Genomic DNA, 20,843 nt, shown 5'->3' on the forward strand with positions numbered 1-20,843 from the left:
TAATATTGGGGGAAATATACCTAGAGGCTCCTCGACTTTGTGCTTAGGGCCTTACTTACCGGCTCCTTAACTTTGTGCTCAGGGCCTTACTGGACTTGACGATGGGTGTGCGGTTCTGGGGAACCTACACATATTGGACTTGACGGATGGGGGTAGTGTTCATGTTTTAAAAAACATGTTACATAAACCGATTTTACTGAAATATTTTATTTGTATTTTTTCACTGGTTTTACGGGAACACACTAGATAACCTATTCTGATCTCTTGAACCTAGACATCAGAAATATTTCCATCTGAAATGAATACTATCTGTTACTACCTGAGATATCAATGGGATCTCAGCTCAGCCTAACAATATGTAAATATCTGAACTAATAAAGAAATATATGTTTATTTGTATCTGCACATTCTTCAGCATCATCTGGTAGTTCTGTATTACTGAGCTTTCCGAAGCTCACTCTATTACTCAATATTGCAGGTTAAAAGAATTGTAACAGTGCAGCTATCGACTTCAGTAAAGGAGTTCTTTCGATGTTGTTATCAGAGTATGGTACATGTGATTAGGGGCATGTAATTGTATTTTGTTTTATATCTGAGTATGAAAATCTGTTTTATTTTTGCATAATGATAAATTATTTTATAATTTACATGTTTTAATAAAAGTTTTAAATTTTCTGCTATTTTTATAGTGGGTCACTCCGGTGGCCCTAATGTGACACTCCAGATCGGATCAGGTTAACCTAATCGGTTTGAGGAGGTTACATAAAATGACCACCGCAAGAGTTAGAATAAAAAAATTGTAAAATTGAATTTACCTCACTTTCTGCAATACATCATCGAATTACCTGATCCAAGCACTGCTTCCATAAATAAGGATCGTCCCAAATATAGTATTGGGATTCCCGCTTAATTTGATTGATTTCAGCTCTCGGTAAATCTAATAGTAACTTACTTGTGGCCAAATAATTAACCATGTTCGCAAACCTTGGGGTTATGCTTTACACCACCATCAATTTTTCTTCAGGAAATTCTTCTTTAAGTGGTGGTTCAGATGTGGAAAGGGGAATTCGGCTCAAGTGATATGCTACAAGATTTTCACATCCCATTTTGTCTTTAATTTCCAAGTTAAATTCCTATAAAAGCGAGATCCATCGGATAAGACTCGGTTTTACTTCTTTTTTGCTCATCAAATACCTTATAGTTGCATGATCAGAGAAAACAGTAATTTTAGTGCCTAGAAAATAGGATCTAAATTTTTCTAAAGCAAAAATTATAGTAAAAAGTTCTTTTTCGGTAGTGGAATATTTTTTCTTAGTCAAGTCCAAAGTTCGGGACGCATAGCTATGACATGTGGCTTTTTCCCTATTTTCTGGCCTATAACAGCTCCAATGCTAGTATTCGATGAGTCACACATAAGTTCAAAGGGGTAATTCCAATCTAGCGGTTGAACAATTAGAGCTGAAATAAGCTTTTCCTTTAATGAATCGAAAGACTCATTGCATTTTAAATTAAAGTCAAAGTATTGACCATTTTGAAGTAGATTGCATAAAGGTTGTGCAATCTTCGAAAAGTCCTTAATAAACATGTGGTAAAATCCTGCATGGCCAAGAAAAGAACGAATTTCCCTCACAGTTGTGGGGTAAGGAAGTAAGCGTATAACATCTGTTTTAGCTTTATCAACTGCAGTCCTTCTTGAGGAAACAATATGACCTAAAATTAACCTTTTATCAACCATAAAATGACATTTTCATAGTTTAAAACAAGGTTATATTCTAAGCATCTTTTAAGCACATTAGTTAAATTATCAAGGCATTCATTAAAAGAATTACCATAAACCGTGAAGTCATCCATAAAGACTTCGATGCCCTTCTTCACATAGTCAGAAAATATACTTAACATGCATCTTTGAAAGGTGGTCGGTGTGTTACAAAGACCAAAGGGCATTCGTCTATATGTAAATGTATCGAAGGGACAAGTAAAAGTTATTTTTTCTTGATCCTCTGGCGCCACTGGATTTGGAAAAGACTTGAAAAAACCATCAAGGCAACGATAATGAGTTTTCCAGCTAATCTTTCAATCATTTGATATATAAAAGGAAGAGGAAAATTATCTTTTAGAGTGAGAGAGTTATGCTTCCTATAATCAATACTAACTCGCTATCCATTTTGAACTCTTGTTGGCAGTAACTCGCCTTCTTGATTTTCGACCATTGTGATTATTGTTTTCTTAGGAACCACATGAATCGGACTTACCTAATTAATATCTAATATCGGATAGATTACATCATCATCAAGGAGTTTCTGAATTTCTTTATTTACTACTTCCATCATCGGTGGATTTAATTGGTGTTGTCATTCTCGTGATGGCTTTGCTCCTTCTTTGACTTTGATCTTGTGCATGCAAGTCGAGGGACTTAATCCTTTAATGTCAGCAATGCCCATCCTATGGATTCTTTGTGAGAGCGCAACACTACTACCAAAGCTTCATATTCACCTTCGAATAATTTACTTATGATGATCACTGGCAAAGTTTCATTTTTGCCCAAAAATGAATATTTCAAATGCTCCGGTAATTGCTTCAATTCTACCTCGGGTGACTGCAAAACAGAAGGTAAAATGTTAGTTTTAAAAAAAGAGAAAGATAAATTAGAATTGATTGAATTAATATTTTTAAACTCTATTTCTTCTTCTTCGTGGAAAAGTTCAGGATCCTTAAAAAGATCATAAGAAAAATTAGATTCAATATACTCATCCATTAAAAGATCTATAATATCAACATAATTAATTTTTCAACATGATCAAAGCATTTCATTGCTTTGTAAATATCAAATTCAACGATCTCACCATCAAATTCCATTGTTAGTATACGCTTCTAACATCGATCTTTGTATGTGCTGTGCTTAGGAAGGGTCGGACTAAGAGTACATCGAAATAAGAATTTGACATATCATGTTCCATGTCAGTGACATAGAAATCTGCAGGAAAAATAATACATCGACCTTCACTAAGACATTTTCCATTACTCCCATTGGGTATATCACAGATCGATCAGCCAACAGTATGGTTATTCATGTTTTCTTTAAAGGCTCGTTAGTAATCATTTTATATATAAAAAAATACATAACATTAATTGAAGCTCCTAAATCGTACATTGCACATTTAATTTTAAAATCACCTATTTTGCAAGGTATAGTGAACATACCTTGATCTTTCATCTTTGGTGGGAGCTTTCGTTCAAAAATTACAGAGACATGTTCTCCCAAATTTACCTTTTCGTGACCCATTAATTTCCTCTTTGTAGTGCAAAGTTCTTTTGAAACTAGAGGATACATTGGTACTTGTCAATTACTTAAAGAATAGGTATGCTGACTTGAACGTTTTGGAACACCTCTAAGATCTCTTTTTCTTCAGCTCTTTTATCACGCTTCATCAACCTTGATAGAATAGTGGTGGCGTGATTTCATGAGAAGAAATATAAGGATGTGAGTCAAATGCACCTTGTATTTTTGGATATGGCGTGTCCTCTTGTTTTTTCTATTGTGCGGTTTTTTCTGCTGGAACTTCGAGTGAGATAACTTTTCCACTTCGGAGTGTGATGGCACTAACATTCTCTCTCGAATTTAACTCCTTTTGAGAAGGTAGTCTTCCTTCTGATTCCAATTTTCCCATAGTTTGAGCAGTCGTGTTACTTGGTTATCTAACTCTTAAATATGTGTTTCGGTTCGACTTTAGAATTTTTCCTGGGATGCAATGAACTTTTTTGTGAGATTGCTAACTTTCTTATGAGTTCCTCCAATGATGGTTTTGTGTTTGTTGTTGAGGAGGAGGTCTTGGTTGCTAAGTTGGTCTTTGATTTGCCGCATAGTTGAAGTTTGAATGGTCTCGCCATTCTGGATTATAAGTATTGTTGTATGGGTTGTATTAACTTTGTAGAGGACCTGGGAAGTTCCCTATGACATTGATTTCTGCATTTCCTCCTTCTTGTATCAGCGGGCAGCAATCCATCGGATGGCCTAGCTTTGTGCATATCTCACAAGCTCTTGTTGCTTCGAATTTTCCTACAACAAGTGAATTAACTATTTCAGTTAATTTGTCTAACTTATTCTCAATGGAAAAGTACTTATCTCGTGAAACCGTCGGTTGGGTTCACTTGAAAACTATTGAGAGTTGGTTGTCATGGTTGAAATCAATTCCCTTGCTTTTGTTGGGGTCATGTTAACTAATGTTCCTCTATTGGCGTATCTACCATTTTCATCTCCATTGGTAAAAGGACTTCATAAAAGTATTGAATTAACGTTTTCTCACTTAATCCGTGTCGCGGACAACGTGTACAAAGTTTTTTAAATCGCTCCCAATAGTCATAAAGACTTTCTTCGCTCTTTTGCTGAATAGAAAGAATGATCCTTCGTAACTCGCTTGCTTTAGCCGTTGGAAAGAACCTGCCAAGAAAAATCGATTCATGTCAGCCCATGAATTAACTGAATTTGGAGGTAAATAAAATAACCAATCTTTAGCCAAGTCGGCTAAAGAGAAAGGGAAAGCTCTCAATTTAATTTGATTCTCGGTAACTCCTTGTGGTTTCATACTAGTGTAAACCATGTGGAATTCCAATAAGTGTTTGTACGGATCTTCAGTGGGAAAGCCGTGGAAAATGGGAAAAAGATGAATAAGTCATGTATTTGATTGAAACGGAGTCCCGCCACTAGGAAAATTAATGCGTAATGTCATCTGAGTGACAAGAGCTCTGGCTAATTCTCGGATTGTTTGTTCTTCTTCTACCATCAGAATGTTGTATGCATCTGCTTCAGTCTCTGGATTTGATTTTGCTCTGAACTATGCTCTTGTTCTTCTTGTCTTTTTCTCTTTTCTCAAAGCGTTTGTGCGTGGATTCTTCGTGCTCGTGCTTCAATCTCCGGGTCTAGATCTACTAATTTACCTGGGTTTCTTCTGGTCATAAATCAAAAACTAGAAAAATAAACCAGTACTTGCGGTTAGTCCCGACAACGACGCCAATTTGATAACCGTCGTTTCGTTATCAAAATAATTTCGGCTTCTTAATTAAATAGAAAGGAAAATGTAGTATAGAGAATCAAGGTCAATCAACAGGGACTATGGTTTTTGTGATTTAGTAAAATTGTTTCTTGATTTTAGGAAAATATAGAATTCCAGATAAAGTTGAAAAAATACAATAAAATAAATAATTATAATTTAAAAAAGGAAAAATAATAAAATAATAAATATTAATAAATATAGAAAAGAGGATTTTAAATTATTTAAAGAAGTATAATAAAATAAAAATTAAATAAACAAATAAATAAAATAACTAAATTTGAATTAAGAAAACTTATTGTGGAATCAGCCTTAGACTTTATCTTTGCCTCTAATTCCTTGAATCATCGAAACAAATTTTTACTTCAAGATTCACGTAAGCTTACAAGAACAATTCTTTGCTGCCAACTTGGATTATGTCGTTTCAACAATAACTAATTTGATCTCAGTTTCCTCTTAGCAAACAATTTTGCTAAGTGTGTTCTCGGGAAGTCGAATATGCTTCTTAAGCAAATCCTTCTTCAAACATTAGCCATAACAATATCTAGACCAATGTCGAAATCGTTTTGATTTGAAAAGTAAGCTCAGAAAATAGAGAGAAAAAACCGAAGCGATTTAAGTACCTTACAATTTTCACGTTTGGAATTGAGCCTTCGCTTTAGTCTTCGGCTTGAAAGAAAATTAGCTAAGCATGACTAATGTCATACTTAGCATAATTGAAAAATGAAATTCTAAAAGAAAATAGGAAAAGTTGGCGCAAAATGGCGCAAGTTAAGCAAAATAATAATCATTATCCAGGTAAACAAGTTAAGCAAAGATATCTTAGTCTTACGAATGGTTTGTCATATAGTCTACAGATGCCGGTGAAACCAGTAGCATAATTTAAACCTGTTTGAGGAACTCTCTTAACATCTTTAGACAAACTTAGTACTGGAGGAAATGGCAAACCAGTAAATTGAGCTGCACCATAAAATAAATGGTAGAACATTAATTAGTTACTCTTTCACATAAAAATAAAATAAACTTCTGACTTTAAATTATAGTATTAATAATTAATGTTAAAAGTTTACTGTAATTTTTTATTGAAATGAAGGTATTAAGATTTTCATATTAGAGTAAAATTGTGGACTAATTAACTTCTTACCAATGAAATCTGCTACTGTTCTACCATTGGTGTAACGACCGGTGGGTTTTCCATCAAAATCTATTCCATACGGAGAAAAATTACTTTGAATTATAGGGAAATTGAGATAATTATTATTTCCTGCATCAACAAAATTGTCTCCAAATACGTATAAAGCTGGAAGATCCAAAGTGATGTTGTCCAATGACAAATGCTTCAAAATTGACTCTTTACTAATTTCAAATGATGGCACCGGAACCACATCTGCAAATCCTAATGAAACTACTTTAAAAACGAGAAACAAATTGAGAATGCAATTAATCACTTTCATGTTTGTTTTCCCCAAATTGAAAAGTGAAAAGCTGATGGTAATACTTGTATTGTTTTTTCGTTAAATATTCGATTAGAATTTGGATCTGTTTAGAGAAAAATAAAATAAAATTACTGAAAATAAAATAAATATAATGAAATAAAATTCACTGAAAATAAAACAAAAAAATAACGAAATGGATTGCTTCTCATCAAGCGTTTTTGTTTAACTTCGTTAGCTTAACGACCTGATTTTTCAAAGTGTGTGTTCCTCTAAATTGATTTCTTCGATTAGACCAACCAGAGTATTTTTATAATACGACTTCAATATTTGACCATTGACTTTAAATCGTACTCCTGAGTTATCTTCAATTTCAATAGCACCGTGAGGAAATACTTGAGTAACTGTAAACAGTCCGAGCTATTTTGGTTTGAGTTTTCCTGCAAAAAGTTTAAATTTGGAGTTAAATAATAAAACCTTTTGACCGACAAAAAAAGTTTTAAAAGAAATTCTACTATCGTGAAATTCTTTTATTTTTTCTTTAAATATCCGAGCACTGTCATAAGCATTTCTTCGGATTTCTTCAAGTTCTTGAATGTGTAATTTCTGAGCTTCACCAATTGCATCCATGTCCATGTTACAATATTTAACAGCCTAATAAGCCCAATGTTCTAACTCAATCGGTAAATGGCATGGTTTACCTAAAACAAGTCAGTATGGTGACATCCCAATGGGACCTTTATAAGCGGTTTGATATGCCCAAAGTACATCAGTTAATTTTAAATTTCAATCCTTTCGGTCCGGTTTAACAATTTTTTCAAGAATTATTTTAATTTCCCGATTTAATACGTATGCTTGTCCATTTGTTTGTGGATTGTAAGTGGTAGCAATTCTTTGAGTTATTAAAAATTTCTTCATTAATGATTCGATCACTCGGTTTATGAAATGTGTTCCTCTGTCACTTATTATAGCCCTTGGCGTGTCAAACATGGAAAAATAGTATTTTTCAAAAAAAAATTAATTGTAGTTTTAGCATCATTATTCCGAGTGGCCTTAGCTTCCACCCATTTAGAAACATAATCTACATCTAAAATAATATAAGTATTTCCAAATGACGAAAGGACTCATATAATCGATTCCCCAAACATTAAAAATTTCACAAACTTGTATAGAATTAAGTGGCATTTCATTTCTACGGTTTAAATTACATGTACATTCAAATCTTTCACAAGTTTTACAAAACATATAAGAGTCTCGAAAGATGTTAGGCCAAAAGAGACCACATTCAATAATTTTATGGGCTATACATTTTGGCCTAAAATAACCACCGCAAGAGTTAGAATGAAAAAATTGTAAAATTGAATTTACCTCACTTTCAGCAATACATTGTCGAATTACCTGATCCAAGCACTGCTTCCATAAATAAGGATCGTCCCAAATATAGTATTGGGATTCCCGCTTAATTCGATTAATTTCAGCTCTCGACAAATCTAATGGTAACTTACTTGTGGCCAAATAATTAACCATGTCCGCAAACCATGGGGTTATGCTTTACGTCACCATTAATTTTTCTTTAGGAAATTCTTCTCTAAGTGGTGGTTCGAATGTGAAAAGGGGAATTCGACTCAAGTGATCTGCTACCAGATTTTCGTATCCCTTTTTGTCTTTAATTTTCAAGTTAAATTCATGTAAAAGCAGGATCCATTGGATAAGCCTCGGTTTTACTTCCTTTTTGCTCATCAAAAACCTTATAGTTGCATGATCAGAGAAAATAGTAATTTTAGTACCAAGAAAATAGGATCTAAATTTTTCTAAAGCAAAAAGTTCTTTTTCCGTAGTGGAATAATTTTTCTGAGTCGAGTCCAAAGTTCGGGACGCATAGGCAATGACATGTAGCTCTTTCCCTATTTTCTGGCCGAGAACAGCTCCAATGCTAGTATTCGATGCGTCACACAAAAGTTCAAAGGGGTAATTCCAATCTAGTGGTTGAATATTTGGAGCTTAAATAAGCTTTTCCTTTAATGAATCGAAAGACTCCTTGCATTTTGATTTAAAGTCAAAGTCTTGATCATTTTCAAGTACATTGCTTAAAGATTGTGCTATCTTCGAAAAGTCCTTAATAAACCTGTAGTAAAATCCTGCATGGCCAAGAAAAGAATGAATTTCCCTCACAGTTGTGGGGTAAGGAAGTGAGCGTATAACATCTGTTTTAGCTTTATCAACCGCAATCCCTTTTGAGGAAACAATATTACCTAAATTTAATCCATCAACCATAAAATGACATTTTCATAGTTTAAAACAAGGTTATATTCTAAGCATATTAGTTAAATTATCAAGACATTCATTAAAATAATTATCATAAACAGTGAAGTCATCCATGAAGACTTCGATGCCCTTCTCCGTATAGTCAGAAAATATACTTAACATGCATCTTTGGAAGGTGGTTGGTGTGTTACAAAGACCAAAGGGTATTCGTCTATATGCAAATGTATTGAAGGGACAAGTAAAAGTTGTTTTTTCTTAATCCTCTGGCGCCAGTAGGATTTGGAAAAAACCTAAAAATCCATCAAGACAACGATAATGAGTTTTCCCAGCTAATTTTTCAATCATTTGATCTATAAAACGAAGAGGAAAATGATCTTTTCGAGTAAGAGAGTTTAACTTCCTATAATCAATACAAACTCGCTATCCATTTTGAACTCTTGTTGGCACTAACTCGTCTTCTTGATTTTCGACCACTTTGACTCCCGTTTTCTTGGGAACCACATGAATCGGACTTACCCAATTACTATACGATATCGGATAGATTACTTCAGCATCAAGGAGTTTCTGAATTTCATTATTTACTACTTCCATCATCGGTGGATTTAATTGGTGTTGTTCTTCTTGTGATGGCTTTGCTCCTTCTTCGACTTTGATCTTGTGCATGCAAGTCGAGGGACTTAATCCTTTAATGTCAGTAATGGTCCATCATATGGCTTCTTTGTGAGAGCACAACATTGCTACCAAAGCTTCATATTCTCCTTCGGATAATTTACTTGTGATGATCACTGGCAAAATTTCATTTTTGCCCAAAAAGGCATATTTCAAATGCTTCAGTAATTGCTTCAATTCTACCTTAGGTGCCTGCAAAACATAAGGTAAAATTTTAGTTTTAGAGGAAGATAAATCAGAATTGATTGAATTAATATTTTTAAACTCCATTTCTTGTTCTTCGTGGCAAAGTTCAGGGTCCTTAAAAAGGTCATAAGAAAAATTAGATTCAATATATTCATCCATTAAAAGATCTATAATATCAACATAATTAATTCTTTCAACATGATCAGGGCATTTCATTGCTTTGTAAACATCAAATTCAATAATCTCACAATCAAATTCCATTGTTAGTATATCGCTTCTAACATCGATCTTTGTATGTGCTGTGCTTAGGAAGGGTCGGACTAAGAGTACATCGAAATAAGAATCTGACCTATCATGTTCCATTTCAATGACATAGAAATCTGCAGGAAAAAAATAATACATCGACCGTCACTAAGACATTTTTCATTACTCCCACTGGGTAGATCACAGATCGATCAGCCTACTGTATGGTTATTCCTATTTTCTTCAAAGGCTCGTTAGTAATCATTTTATACATAGAAAATGGCATAACATTAATTGAAGCTCCTAAGTCGCACATTGCACGTTTAATTTTAAAATCACCTATTTTGCAAGGTATAGCGAACATACCTTGATCCTTCATCTTTGGTGGGAGCTTTCGTTGAAAAATTACAGAGACATGTTCTCCCAAATTTACCTTTTCGTGTCCCATTAACTTCCTCTTTGTAGTGCAAAGTTCTTTTAAAAATCGAGCATACCTTGGTACTTGTCGAATTATTTCAAGAAGAAGTATGATAAACTTGAACTTTTTGGAACACCTCTAAGATCTCATTTTCTTCAGCTCTTTTATCACGCTTCATCAACCTTGATGGGAATGGTGGTAGTGTAATTTCATGAGAAGAAAGATAAGGATGTGAATCAAACGCACTTTGTATTTCTGTATGTGGCGTGTCCTCTTGTTTTCTCTATTGTGCGGCTTTTTCTGCTGGAACTTCGAGTGAGATAACTTTTCCACTTCGGAGTGTGATGGCACTAACATTCTCTCTTGGATTTAACTTCATTTGAGAATGTAGTATTCCTTTTGATTCCAATTTTCCCATAGTTTGAGCTAGTCAGGTTAGTTGGTTATCTAACTCTTGAAGATGTGTTTCGGTTCAGCTTTGGAATTTTTCCTGGGATGCAATTGTAACATCCCCAACCCGTATCCGATCCGGATCCGAGTCCGAGGTGTCACATTGACTTTTCAAAACATTTACTTGTATAAAAGAATGAGTAATTTAAAATTTTTATAACATATAACTTATTCAAAACGTTTACAGAACTATTCAGAGCTTATACAATATATTATTTTGAATACATGCCAACTAAAAATTTATATATTAAAGTACATATTATTCACCTTTCTTCTGATCTGACCTTCGGTAAGGAGAACTGACCTGTCTTGCTTCATATTGCTCTTTAATCTTCTCACTTATGTAACCTATGTGTGAAACAATCACACGCTAAGTCTATGACTTAGTGAGGCATTACATTTAATAAAAAAACTCTAATTATTTAAACATGTAGGAAAACATCATCTCATGATATTATACCAAAACAATTTAACATTACATACCATGTAATATACACATATACATATCTCACACCATTTTCATTACTAACCTCATTCCACTATCCATATTCTTATCATTTATGTCTTATAATTATATACTCGTATGTCTATTCTTTTAAGACACATATGATTCATTTAACCAAACAATACACACACCCTCATATAATCATATAATTCAATTCATATTACAAAAGCATATACTTTACCTGTAATATATATATTTATTGTTATCTCTTTGTTAGCCCATGCACATCTGTGAGATGTACATCTGTGAGAACTGTAGATATGTGAGTCTATTGAGGTTGTGCACTATGCTGTCAACACAGCTCGTACGGGGTCCTACTAGGGGCTATGAAATTTGTCTCGAATGACCTATCCAGAGGTCATAAAGAACCTCGGCAACTGTTCATAGGTCCCGAAGAACCTAGGTAAACTGTCCATATGTTCCTTAGAACATAGGTATACTGTCCATATGTCTCGAAAGACATAGGTAATTATGTCCATATGCTCCGTATAACATAGGTAAACCCTCGACTCTTGGCATGCCAACTATACCTATCGCTCTCGTATCATATACCATGGGCATTTATCTTTATATCATTGCATATATACACTTTCATATCATATGTTATATAAGCTCATAGTTTCTTTCACATATACATGTAGTCACATAGTTCAGTTTCACATATGTTCATATATATATACATCACATAACACATACTTCTTATCATTACATACAAAAGCATGTTAACACATACAATCATACATACATACAATTCATGTATACATACATTTAATATTAATCACATAATTCATGTACTATACTATCAAAAATAGACTTATCACAAGTCAATTTCCATATAATTCGATGTAATAAGATGCACTCACCTTGGCCTCACTAAGTTCCCAACCACTTTTATGCTTTCCTCTCTATCGATCGAATCTTAACTTGATAATTATTCTGGAACTTGTTCGTGCTCGATATCTATATAATCATACATTGATACATATCATTATCCAATTGATATATTCTAATATATCATTTCTTAGACCAAAAGAAAGGTATAATTCTATTTTCCCTTGAAGTGCATCGATACATTCTACAGTGTATCGATGCATTCTTTAACATGTGCATCGATGCACTACCCATGCATCGATACATAAATCACCTTCGATGTTTTCATTTTAAGGGGGTGCATCGATGCACTCCTTATGCATCGATGCACAAATTGCATTCGATGTTTCCATTTTTAATGGGTGCATCGATGCACTTCCTGTGCATCGGTATATGTTGAATGTGTATCGATGCACACTAGCCCAAAATTCATTTTTAAGCCCGAAAAACCACTCAAATCAACTCAAATGCTTCATCTTTCATGTCCAATCATGTTCTTAACTCATATACATATGCTTAAACCAATTTATATCCATATAAACCATCTTTAACCTTAAAAATTATATCAATCATATGTAACTCAAGAATTATACCAACTTTGCAACATGTTTTAATTCCAATTCTATAGCTTCTAACTTCTTAATTAGACCCTTAACAAGTCAAATTTAACTTCCAATTTAACTTATCAACTTTCATTCAATATTTCCTTTAAAAACTTATAATCTTTAATCTCTCTTGACTCCTTTATCTTATGGTTTCAAGATAAATTAAGCTTTCCTTAAGCTTAATTATCATCTAATGATCAAAACCCAATCTTAAATTTGGCTAAATATGAACCAACAAGAGATCTTACCTTTGCTTATGGCTTCACGTGAAGAAGAAGAATAAAGGAGAAGAAGAGAACTCTGGAGAAATCTCTCATCTTCTACGTGGTTCTCTTATCTTACAAATGAAGAATAAAAATCTTACTTGTCAATTGACCATTTTACCCTTTAATTCATTCCATAATTACTAAATAACATTCATCATATATTTCCAATAAATCATTGAAATATTCAATTTTCCTACTTTAATCACCAATTTTTGAAATTTTTTAATCTAGTCACTAACCCGATATTGAGGATGTTACAAATCTCCCCTCCTTTTAAGAAAATTCGTCCTCAAATTTTCACTGAACATATTAATAAGAACATATCTTCTAATGTTCTCATGTTACCTCCTTTACTTAATCTTTCATTCCTTTAGTTCTTCAACTACCCTTTTCCCTTATATATTCATCTATTGTCACTTATCATATAAACAGTAACTAGTAACTTTAATCCATTTATGTCTTTTCTCTTATTCCATTATGCATTTTCCTTTGACCATTTCTGAAATTTCATATAATGTCACTAATCACGTACACAGTAACATACCATTTCATCACTTAACCTCATAAATACATCTTTAATTATCTTATAACAATAACTAACTCATTTTCTAACATCATTTGACCGAGAACACAACATTAGATCTTCTTTAAATATAATTAACATACACTTTAAAGAATCTTTTCACATCACCTTGCACACTTTTCTTACTTCTATATCAAAATTGCCATCTACACTTCCATATAACCTTTATCGTATTTGATCTTTTAACTTATCCCTTTCATTTCTTTATTTCATTATTCCTTTATTTATTCCTTATACCCAAATCATATATTTCCTTTCATGTTCACATACTCTTGTCTTATCAACTGTTCAATCTAGGGCACAAGCCCTAATCATCCAATCATATATCTTTTTTTTCGTCAAAATTTTCCTCCACGGTATCGTACTCAACTTTTCAAACTCATACTTTTACTCATACATTGTATTATTCCTCTATTTGAGAGTCAAACGTTATAACTTTTTTTGTCTTATAAACTGTTCACCAATATACTTATTCTTAAACTCTTCTTATCAATCCCCAGCTTTACTCAACTATATGAATCCTCACTTCCTTCACGATATCACATTACTATGATCAAAATATACAACTGTATTTAATACATTTTCATCACGAAATCTTGTTAGCCCACGCTAACTCTTTCCTTCTATAGTACAAACCCTTATCATATCCACACTCTTGCTTATGCACCATACTATTTCTTTGTTTCAAATCCATAACTCTGATTTCATTCATTTTATAAACGTATCACTGATGCACTTATTATTGAACTCTTCTACAATTCTAACTACATCATTTGATCCTTTAACGTTCTTATGGTAACATTTTTCCACCATACTCTAGCTTTCTCTCATAATAACGAAACTTCTCAATTTAACTTCTCCACTTTGGAGAAATAAAAACCATCTAACATTATCTTCATATCATTTATCCAAAGGTCTGTAACAACAGAACATTTCTCAAATTCACCCTTGAACTCAGGTGCTCTTAACTCTTTCAACTATTTCTATACATTCATTCAACATCATGAAACATTCTCTAATCTTATACAGGCATTCCCTAAGGTTTTTGCTCTTCTCCCTGTCTGGCCAGGGCAGGCGAATGCTATTACCTTCAGGTCTATCGCCTTGTGCTTCACTTTGGAAGCTCTCATATATTCATGTGCTCATATCATTTCTTCTATCACATATCACGTGTGCATATGATCATCCAATTCATATCATAACATATGTCATTTGCATAGGTTCACATATCATCTATCATATCATATAAACATATATATCTTATAAATCATTCTCAGGCATTTACTTATCTTATATAATATAACAATTTAACTCTATTAACAAGACAACACCTCATCCTATCAGATCAGAATTTTTTTTCACTTTGAGTTGGCATGTATACTTTTTAAAACATTTTTGACTTCGTTTTTAGCCTAGAATCGACTAAACCTTAGTTCTGATACCATTAAATGTAACATCCCCAACCCGTATCTGACCCAAATCCGAGTCTGAGGTGTCACATTGACTTTTCAAAACATTTACTTGTATAAAAGAATGAGTAATTTAAAATTTTTATAACATATAACTTATTCAAAACGTTTACAGAACTATTCAGAGCTTATACAATATATTATTTTGAATACATGCTAACTAAAACTTTATATATTAAAGTACATATTATTCACCTTTCTTCTGATCTGATCTTCGATAAGGAGAATTGACCTGTCTTACTTCATATTGCTCTTTACTCTTCTCACTTCTGTAACCTACATGTGAAACAATCACACGCTAATTATATGACTTAGTGAGGCATTACATTTAATAAAAAAACTCTAATTATTTAAACATGCAGTAAAATATAATCTCATGATGTTATACCAAAACAATTTAATATTACATACCATGTAATATACACATATACATATGTCACATCATTTCCATTACTAACCTCATTCCACTATCCATATTCTTATCATTTATGTCTTATAATCATATACTCGTATGTCTATTCTTTTAAGCCACATATGATTCATTTAACCAAACAATACACACACCCTCATATATCATATAATGCAATTCATATTACAAAAGCATATACTTTACCTATAATATATATATTTATTGTTATCTCTTTGTTAGCCCATGTACATCTGTGAGAACTATAGATATGTGAGTCTATTGAGGTTGTGCACTATGTTGTCACCACAGCTCGTATGGGGTCCCACTAGGGGCTATGAAATTTGTCCTGAATGACCTATCCAGAGGTCATAAAGAACCTCGGTAACTGTCCATAGGTCCCGAAGAACCTAGGTAAACTGTCCATATGTTCCTTAGAACATAGGTATACTGTCCATATGTCTCGAAAGACATAGGTAATTATGTCCATATATTCCGTATAACATAGGTAAACCCTCAACTCTTGGCATGCCAACTATACCTATCGCTCTCGTATCATATATTGTAACCCCCTAGACCCGGCCTATGCGTTTCGGCTAAGTCTAGCAGATTACATTAAAGATTCTGATAGACTTTTTTTTCCAAAAACATTATTCGATAATTTAAAATCATGTTACAAATGATCTTTATATAAAAGTATATTATAATTAATGATAAAAACTAAATTCATAAATATAAACATGAAAGATACCAGGTAAAATATTACATAAAATAAATCCGGAGCATCAAAATCAAATATCAGTAACAACAGCAGAAAACGTCATAAAACGATAAATACTTCAGAAATAAGGTACATGTCACCATAATTAAAAACAGTTCAGGAAACAAAATATTACAATAAAACACTCTGAACTAAATGTACCAATCCTCCAAGTGCCTGATACAGAGTGTCTATCCGAATGTATCTGAAAATGGGTAAAACAATTTGAAAAGTGAGCTAGAGGCTCAGTGTGTCCCAACAGTGCAGAAATAAAAACATATCGTTATGATTTTCAAAACCAGTGCAGATCACAATCATTAAAACATCATAGGAGTTTTTAATTTAAAAACTTTGCATCGTCCTCCAACCGAACGCCATGTGCAGATCCCCAGAAATGCACAACCTAAGGGAGTACCTTGGGGCCTGCGAGCCTACCCAAGACAATTCTCGGGGCCACAAAGGCTTACCCAAGAAAATCTCAGGGCCGCAAAGCCTACCCAAGGCTCGACTCAGGTCCATAAGGAATTACCAATCGGTGCAGAACCTATCCGATGAATTACCAACAGCGATTGAACCTGCCAGAGTCTTCATACCAGAACCCAGAGTACCCCGTAGAAAACATTTTTCAGACGGTAACCAGTAGTAACAGTAATTCAGAGTTCAAATAGATTATCAGTTCAGTAATCCAGTGTTCAGAAATCAGAAATCGGGCAATCATGCTTTTCATTTCAGTAAATCCGGAATCAAATAAATCATTCTATATACAAATCAGATCAAACGTTATATTTCAAATCAGACAAAACAATCTTGTGCACATTAGATTTTAAACAGATATTTAAAACATTTATACTGCACATAAGGAACGCACCTCGATAACAGGATCAGTCCGAAAAAATCTATTGAGTACCAGCTTCACTAGGCTCTTCGACTGAACGGGAACATAAGTCATATCAGAACATGGTTATATTTGGAATAATATTCTAAACAGAATAACTAACAGGGTTTTAGAAGTATACGAGTATTCATGGCTTCTCGTGGACAAGCGGATCGGGAGGAACCGGGTCGAGTAGTGAAACAGTCTGGAGATCCCCGAGTACCTTTAACATACCTATAATTAGTCCTTCACCATTCTGTTCAATTAACTAAATTAAAATACTTAGATAAATATGATTTTTTTTCAGGTTTACGGGATAATTCGGAGGCTTTCGAGTCTAAATTTGTCCAAACAGAATTGCGGAATTGGAATCAGTATAACGAAAAACATAAAATATGACTTTTTGAAAATTCAAATTCTTGGTCAAAGTCAAAGTCAACGGGTTTAATTGACGATTTGGATGCCTTCGGGTTTGAATTTGGAGAAACAGACTTCGGAAACGGATTCGGGATGTCGAAAAATGTCAGAATAGGTATACTCGAACAAAATCAAAGGTCATTTAATGGCCGTTTAAAGTCGGTCAAAGTTATGGTCAAAGGTGCTCAAAAGTCCACAGTCAACTATTACGAAAATAACATTTTTTTATAATTACGAAAATATCACCTTTTCGAAATAATTACCAAAATATCACTTTTTCAAAATAATTACCAAAATATCACTTTTTCGAAATAATTACCAAAATATCACTTTTTCAAAATAATTACCAAAATATCACTTTTTCGAAATAATTAACAAAATATCACTTGTTTAACAATATTTACGAAACTAACACCTTCTTAACAATATTTACGAAAATACCACCATAACCGAAATTAATTACATATTAGTCACTCTTTTCAAACTATTTATCAACAATCCAAACCAACACCAACTATAACATGTTTTCAAGCTAAAACACTGAAATATTATTCAGATTAAACGATCTGACTTTACCTACGACGAACGGACGAAACAAGACGGTCGTTGAAATGGCCAGAATCGACAAAATTAAAACGACGATCGGGGTTTTGGGTGTCTATTTACCTTCTCTATTCGGCCTAACTATGACCGATTTCGGAGCGAGATTGGTCGGAATCGCTTCTCGGAGGTCAGGCGCACCTGATGGAGGTGGCGGTGATGTTCACCGCCGGCCGGAACAAGGAGGAGAAAGAGGGGCGGAAGCTGTTCTTTTAGAGGGGAAAACTGAGTCTAAAACACAAGGAATGGTTCTGCTATAACAGTTAATAATCACCCTAAATTTAAAAAATAACACCACCAACTATTATTTCAATAAAAAAAATAAAAACAAGACCTAGTGGTTAGGCCATTGTCTACCACTACCTGATTAAAGAATTCAAAACCCCATGACCACCCCTTATTTTAATCTTAATGCTATTAATATTTTTTTTTATTGTGGCAATTATGGGGTATGACAATTCTCCCCCTCTAAAAGAAATTTCATCCTCGAAATTCATCAGAATCTGATAGTAAATTGAGATTAGGTCTCTGATAGATCCTTTAGTGGAGAAAACTAATTTCGTCTTAGGGTCTTATGTTACGAAACTCAGGTATAGAAAGAGTGTTGTTAGAAATGTATGGCATGAATCAGAATTAACAATAAATATACATGCAGAAGTATTAAACTCAATTCGATCATCGGAACTTCGGGTAGTGTAAACAAGAGCAGGTTGTTGAGACTCAAAAGCATCTGGTCCTCTACTCTGCGATCGGGCTCTATTGTCAACCCTAGAAACAAATCCGGAAGTCCTACCCTGACTATGACTCATATATGGAACCTGAACAGAGGTCTGAGAACGTATAGGAGTCTGAACAGGTGTCTGATCGACAGGAGCTAGATATGGACAATTTCTCAAGAAGTGCTTGCTAGATCCACAACGAAAACAAGTACCCATCTTCTTACGACACTCTCCTCTGTGTTGATTTCCACAGAACTCACAACTCAATTTCGGAGTGGAATATACAAAATCCTCTCGACTAGCTACATTATGTGGAGGAGATGCAGGCCTCGAATCAGACCGGCTCATTTGATGAGGAACAATACGAGATCTTTTATCAGGGCGTGAAAAAGGTGCAGACTGACCGGAAGGCTTTCTAGATCGTTCTAGACATACTCTATCATTGTCAGGTGCAGAAGCCTCGACTTCATCCGCGTCTTTTGCTCTCCCAACTACAACATCGAATACCTCGTCCTGATGAGTAACTACCTGACGTCGCAACTCGAATCGAAGTCCCTGAGCAAACTTTCGACATCTATCTCTCACGGTAGGTATTAAACTAAATCCATACTTCAACAATTTCAAAAACTCAATCTCGTACTCAGAAACAGTCATATCTCCCTGAACCAGGTCCTGAAACTATTGTCGTCTCTGAGTTAAATAACGCTCTCCCAAGAAACGGCTCCTAAAGCGCTCTCTAAAGAAATCCCAAGTCAAACGATCGGTCTGAACACTACTAACCACTGACTCCCACCAGGTGTGAGCATTCCCATCCAACATAGAAATTGCTCCTAAATAACGTCGATGCAGATCTAAACCTAACTGATCCATGCGTCGCTCAGTATCACTAAGCCATTCCTCAGCCTCAGTCGGATCTCCACCAGTAAGGCCACTAAACGTCCTGACTCTATTTGCAATAAGGGTTTGAGAGATAGGAACCTCGGGTACAACGCCAGTAGTTCTGACAGCTCCCTAAATCATCTGAAGAAATTGTCTACCAAAATTCTCATCTAATACAACTCTGGTAGACTCAAGCTCATAACCAGTAGCTTCTCTTATCGGAGAAGTCATGTCAATACCAGAGGCAGAAGGCAAATTCGTCGGGGTTGTAGGAGCAGGATTATCTATCGGAGGTTGGGGACCTACACGTATCTCATCTACCAGGTCTGTAAAACTAGCCATCTACCAGGTCTGTAAAACTAGCCACTCCGCTGCGACCATGGCTAGTTCGACGACCACGTCTAGTACTCATCTTGGTAGATCTCGAGTTTACTACAGAAGATAAAACCTAGGATTAGATAGGCACTTGGAGTCTCGAACACAATTAAAATCATAAAAACTTTGTGACATGACCTTACTGACTTGTGTTGTAAAACATTTCAAAACCGTATTTTGAGTTTGGACTCATTTACAGTCCGAGGTTTAAAAACCAAAAGCTCTGATACCACTAAATGTAACCCCCTAGACCCGGCCTATGCGTTTCGGCTAAGTCTAGCAGATTACATTAAAGATTCTGATAGACTTTTTTTTCCAAAAATATTATTCGATAATTTAAAATCATGTTACAAATGATCTTTATATAAAAGTATATTATAATTAATGATAAAAACTAAATTCATAAATATAAAACATGAAAGATACCAGGTAAAATATTACATAAAATAAATCCGGAGCATCAAAATCAAATATCAGTAACAACAGCAGAAAACGTCATAAAACGATAAATACTTCAGAAATAAGGTACATGTCACCATAATTAAAAATAGTTCAGGAAACAAAATATTACAATAAAACACTCTAAACTAAATGTACCAATCCTCCAAGTGCCTGATACAGAGTGTCTATCCGAATGTATCTGAAAATGGGTAAAACAATTTGAAAAGTGAGCTAGAGGCTCAGTGTGTCCCAACAGTGCAGAAATAAAAACATATAGTTATGATTTTCAAAACCAGTGCAGATCACAATCATTAAAACATCATAGGAGTTTTTAATTTAAAAACTCTACATCGTCCTCCAAC

At 34.1% G+C, this 20,843-nt stretch overlaps 1 protein-coding gene across 1 annotated transcript; it reads right to left on the reverse strand.

The window, feature by feature from the left end:
• Positions 1–2,413: 2,413 nt before the first annotated feature.
• LOC120215118 (GDSL esterase/lipase At2g04020-like) lies at positions 2,414–6,502 on the reverse strand. The gene is made up of 3 exons (XM_039212884.1): positions 6,193–6,502; positions 5,881–6,008; positions 2,414–2,596 (listed from the first exon to the last, which is right to left on the reverse strand). The coding sequence occupies exons 1-3, from the start codon at positions 6,500–6,502 to the stop codon at positions 2,414–2,416; spliced, it is 621 nt and encodes a 206-aa protein (XP_039068815.1).
• Positions 6,503–20,843: the final 14,341 nt, after the last annotated feature.

This window comes from Hibiscus syriacus, unplaced genomic scaffold (assembly GCF_006381635.1).
Source record: "Hibiscus syriacus cultivar Baekdansim isolate YM2019G1 unplaced genomic scaffold, ASM638163v2 tig00110114_pilon, whole genome shotgun sequence".
NCBI classification, from domain to species: domain Eukaryota; kingdom Viridiplantae; phylum Streptophyta; class Magnoliopsida; order Malvales; family Malvaceae; genus Hibiscus; species Hibiscus syriacus.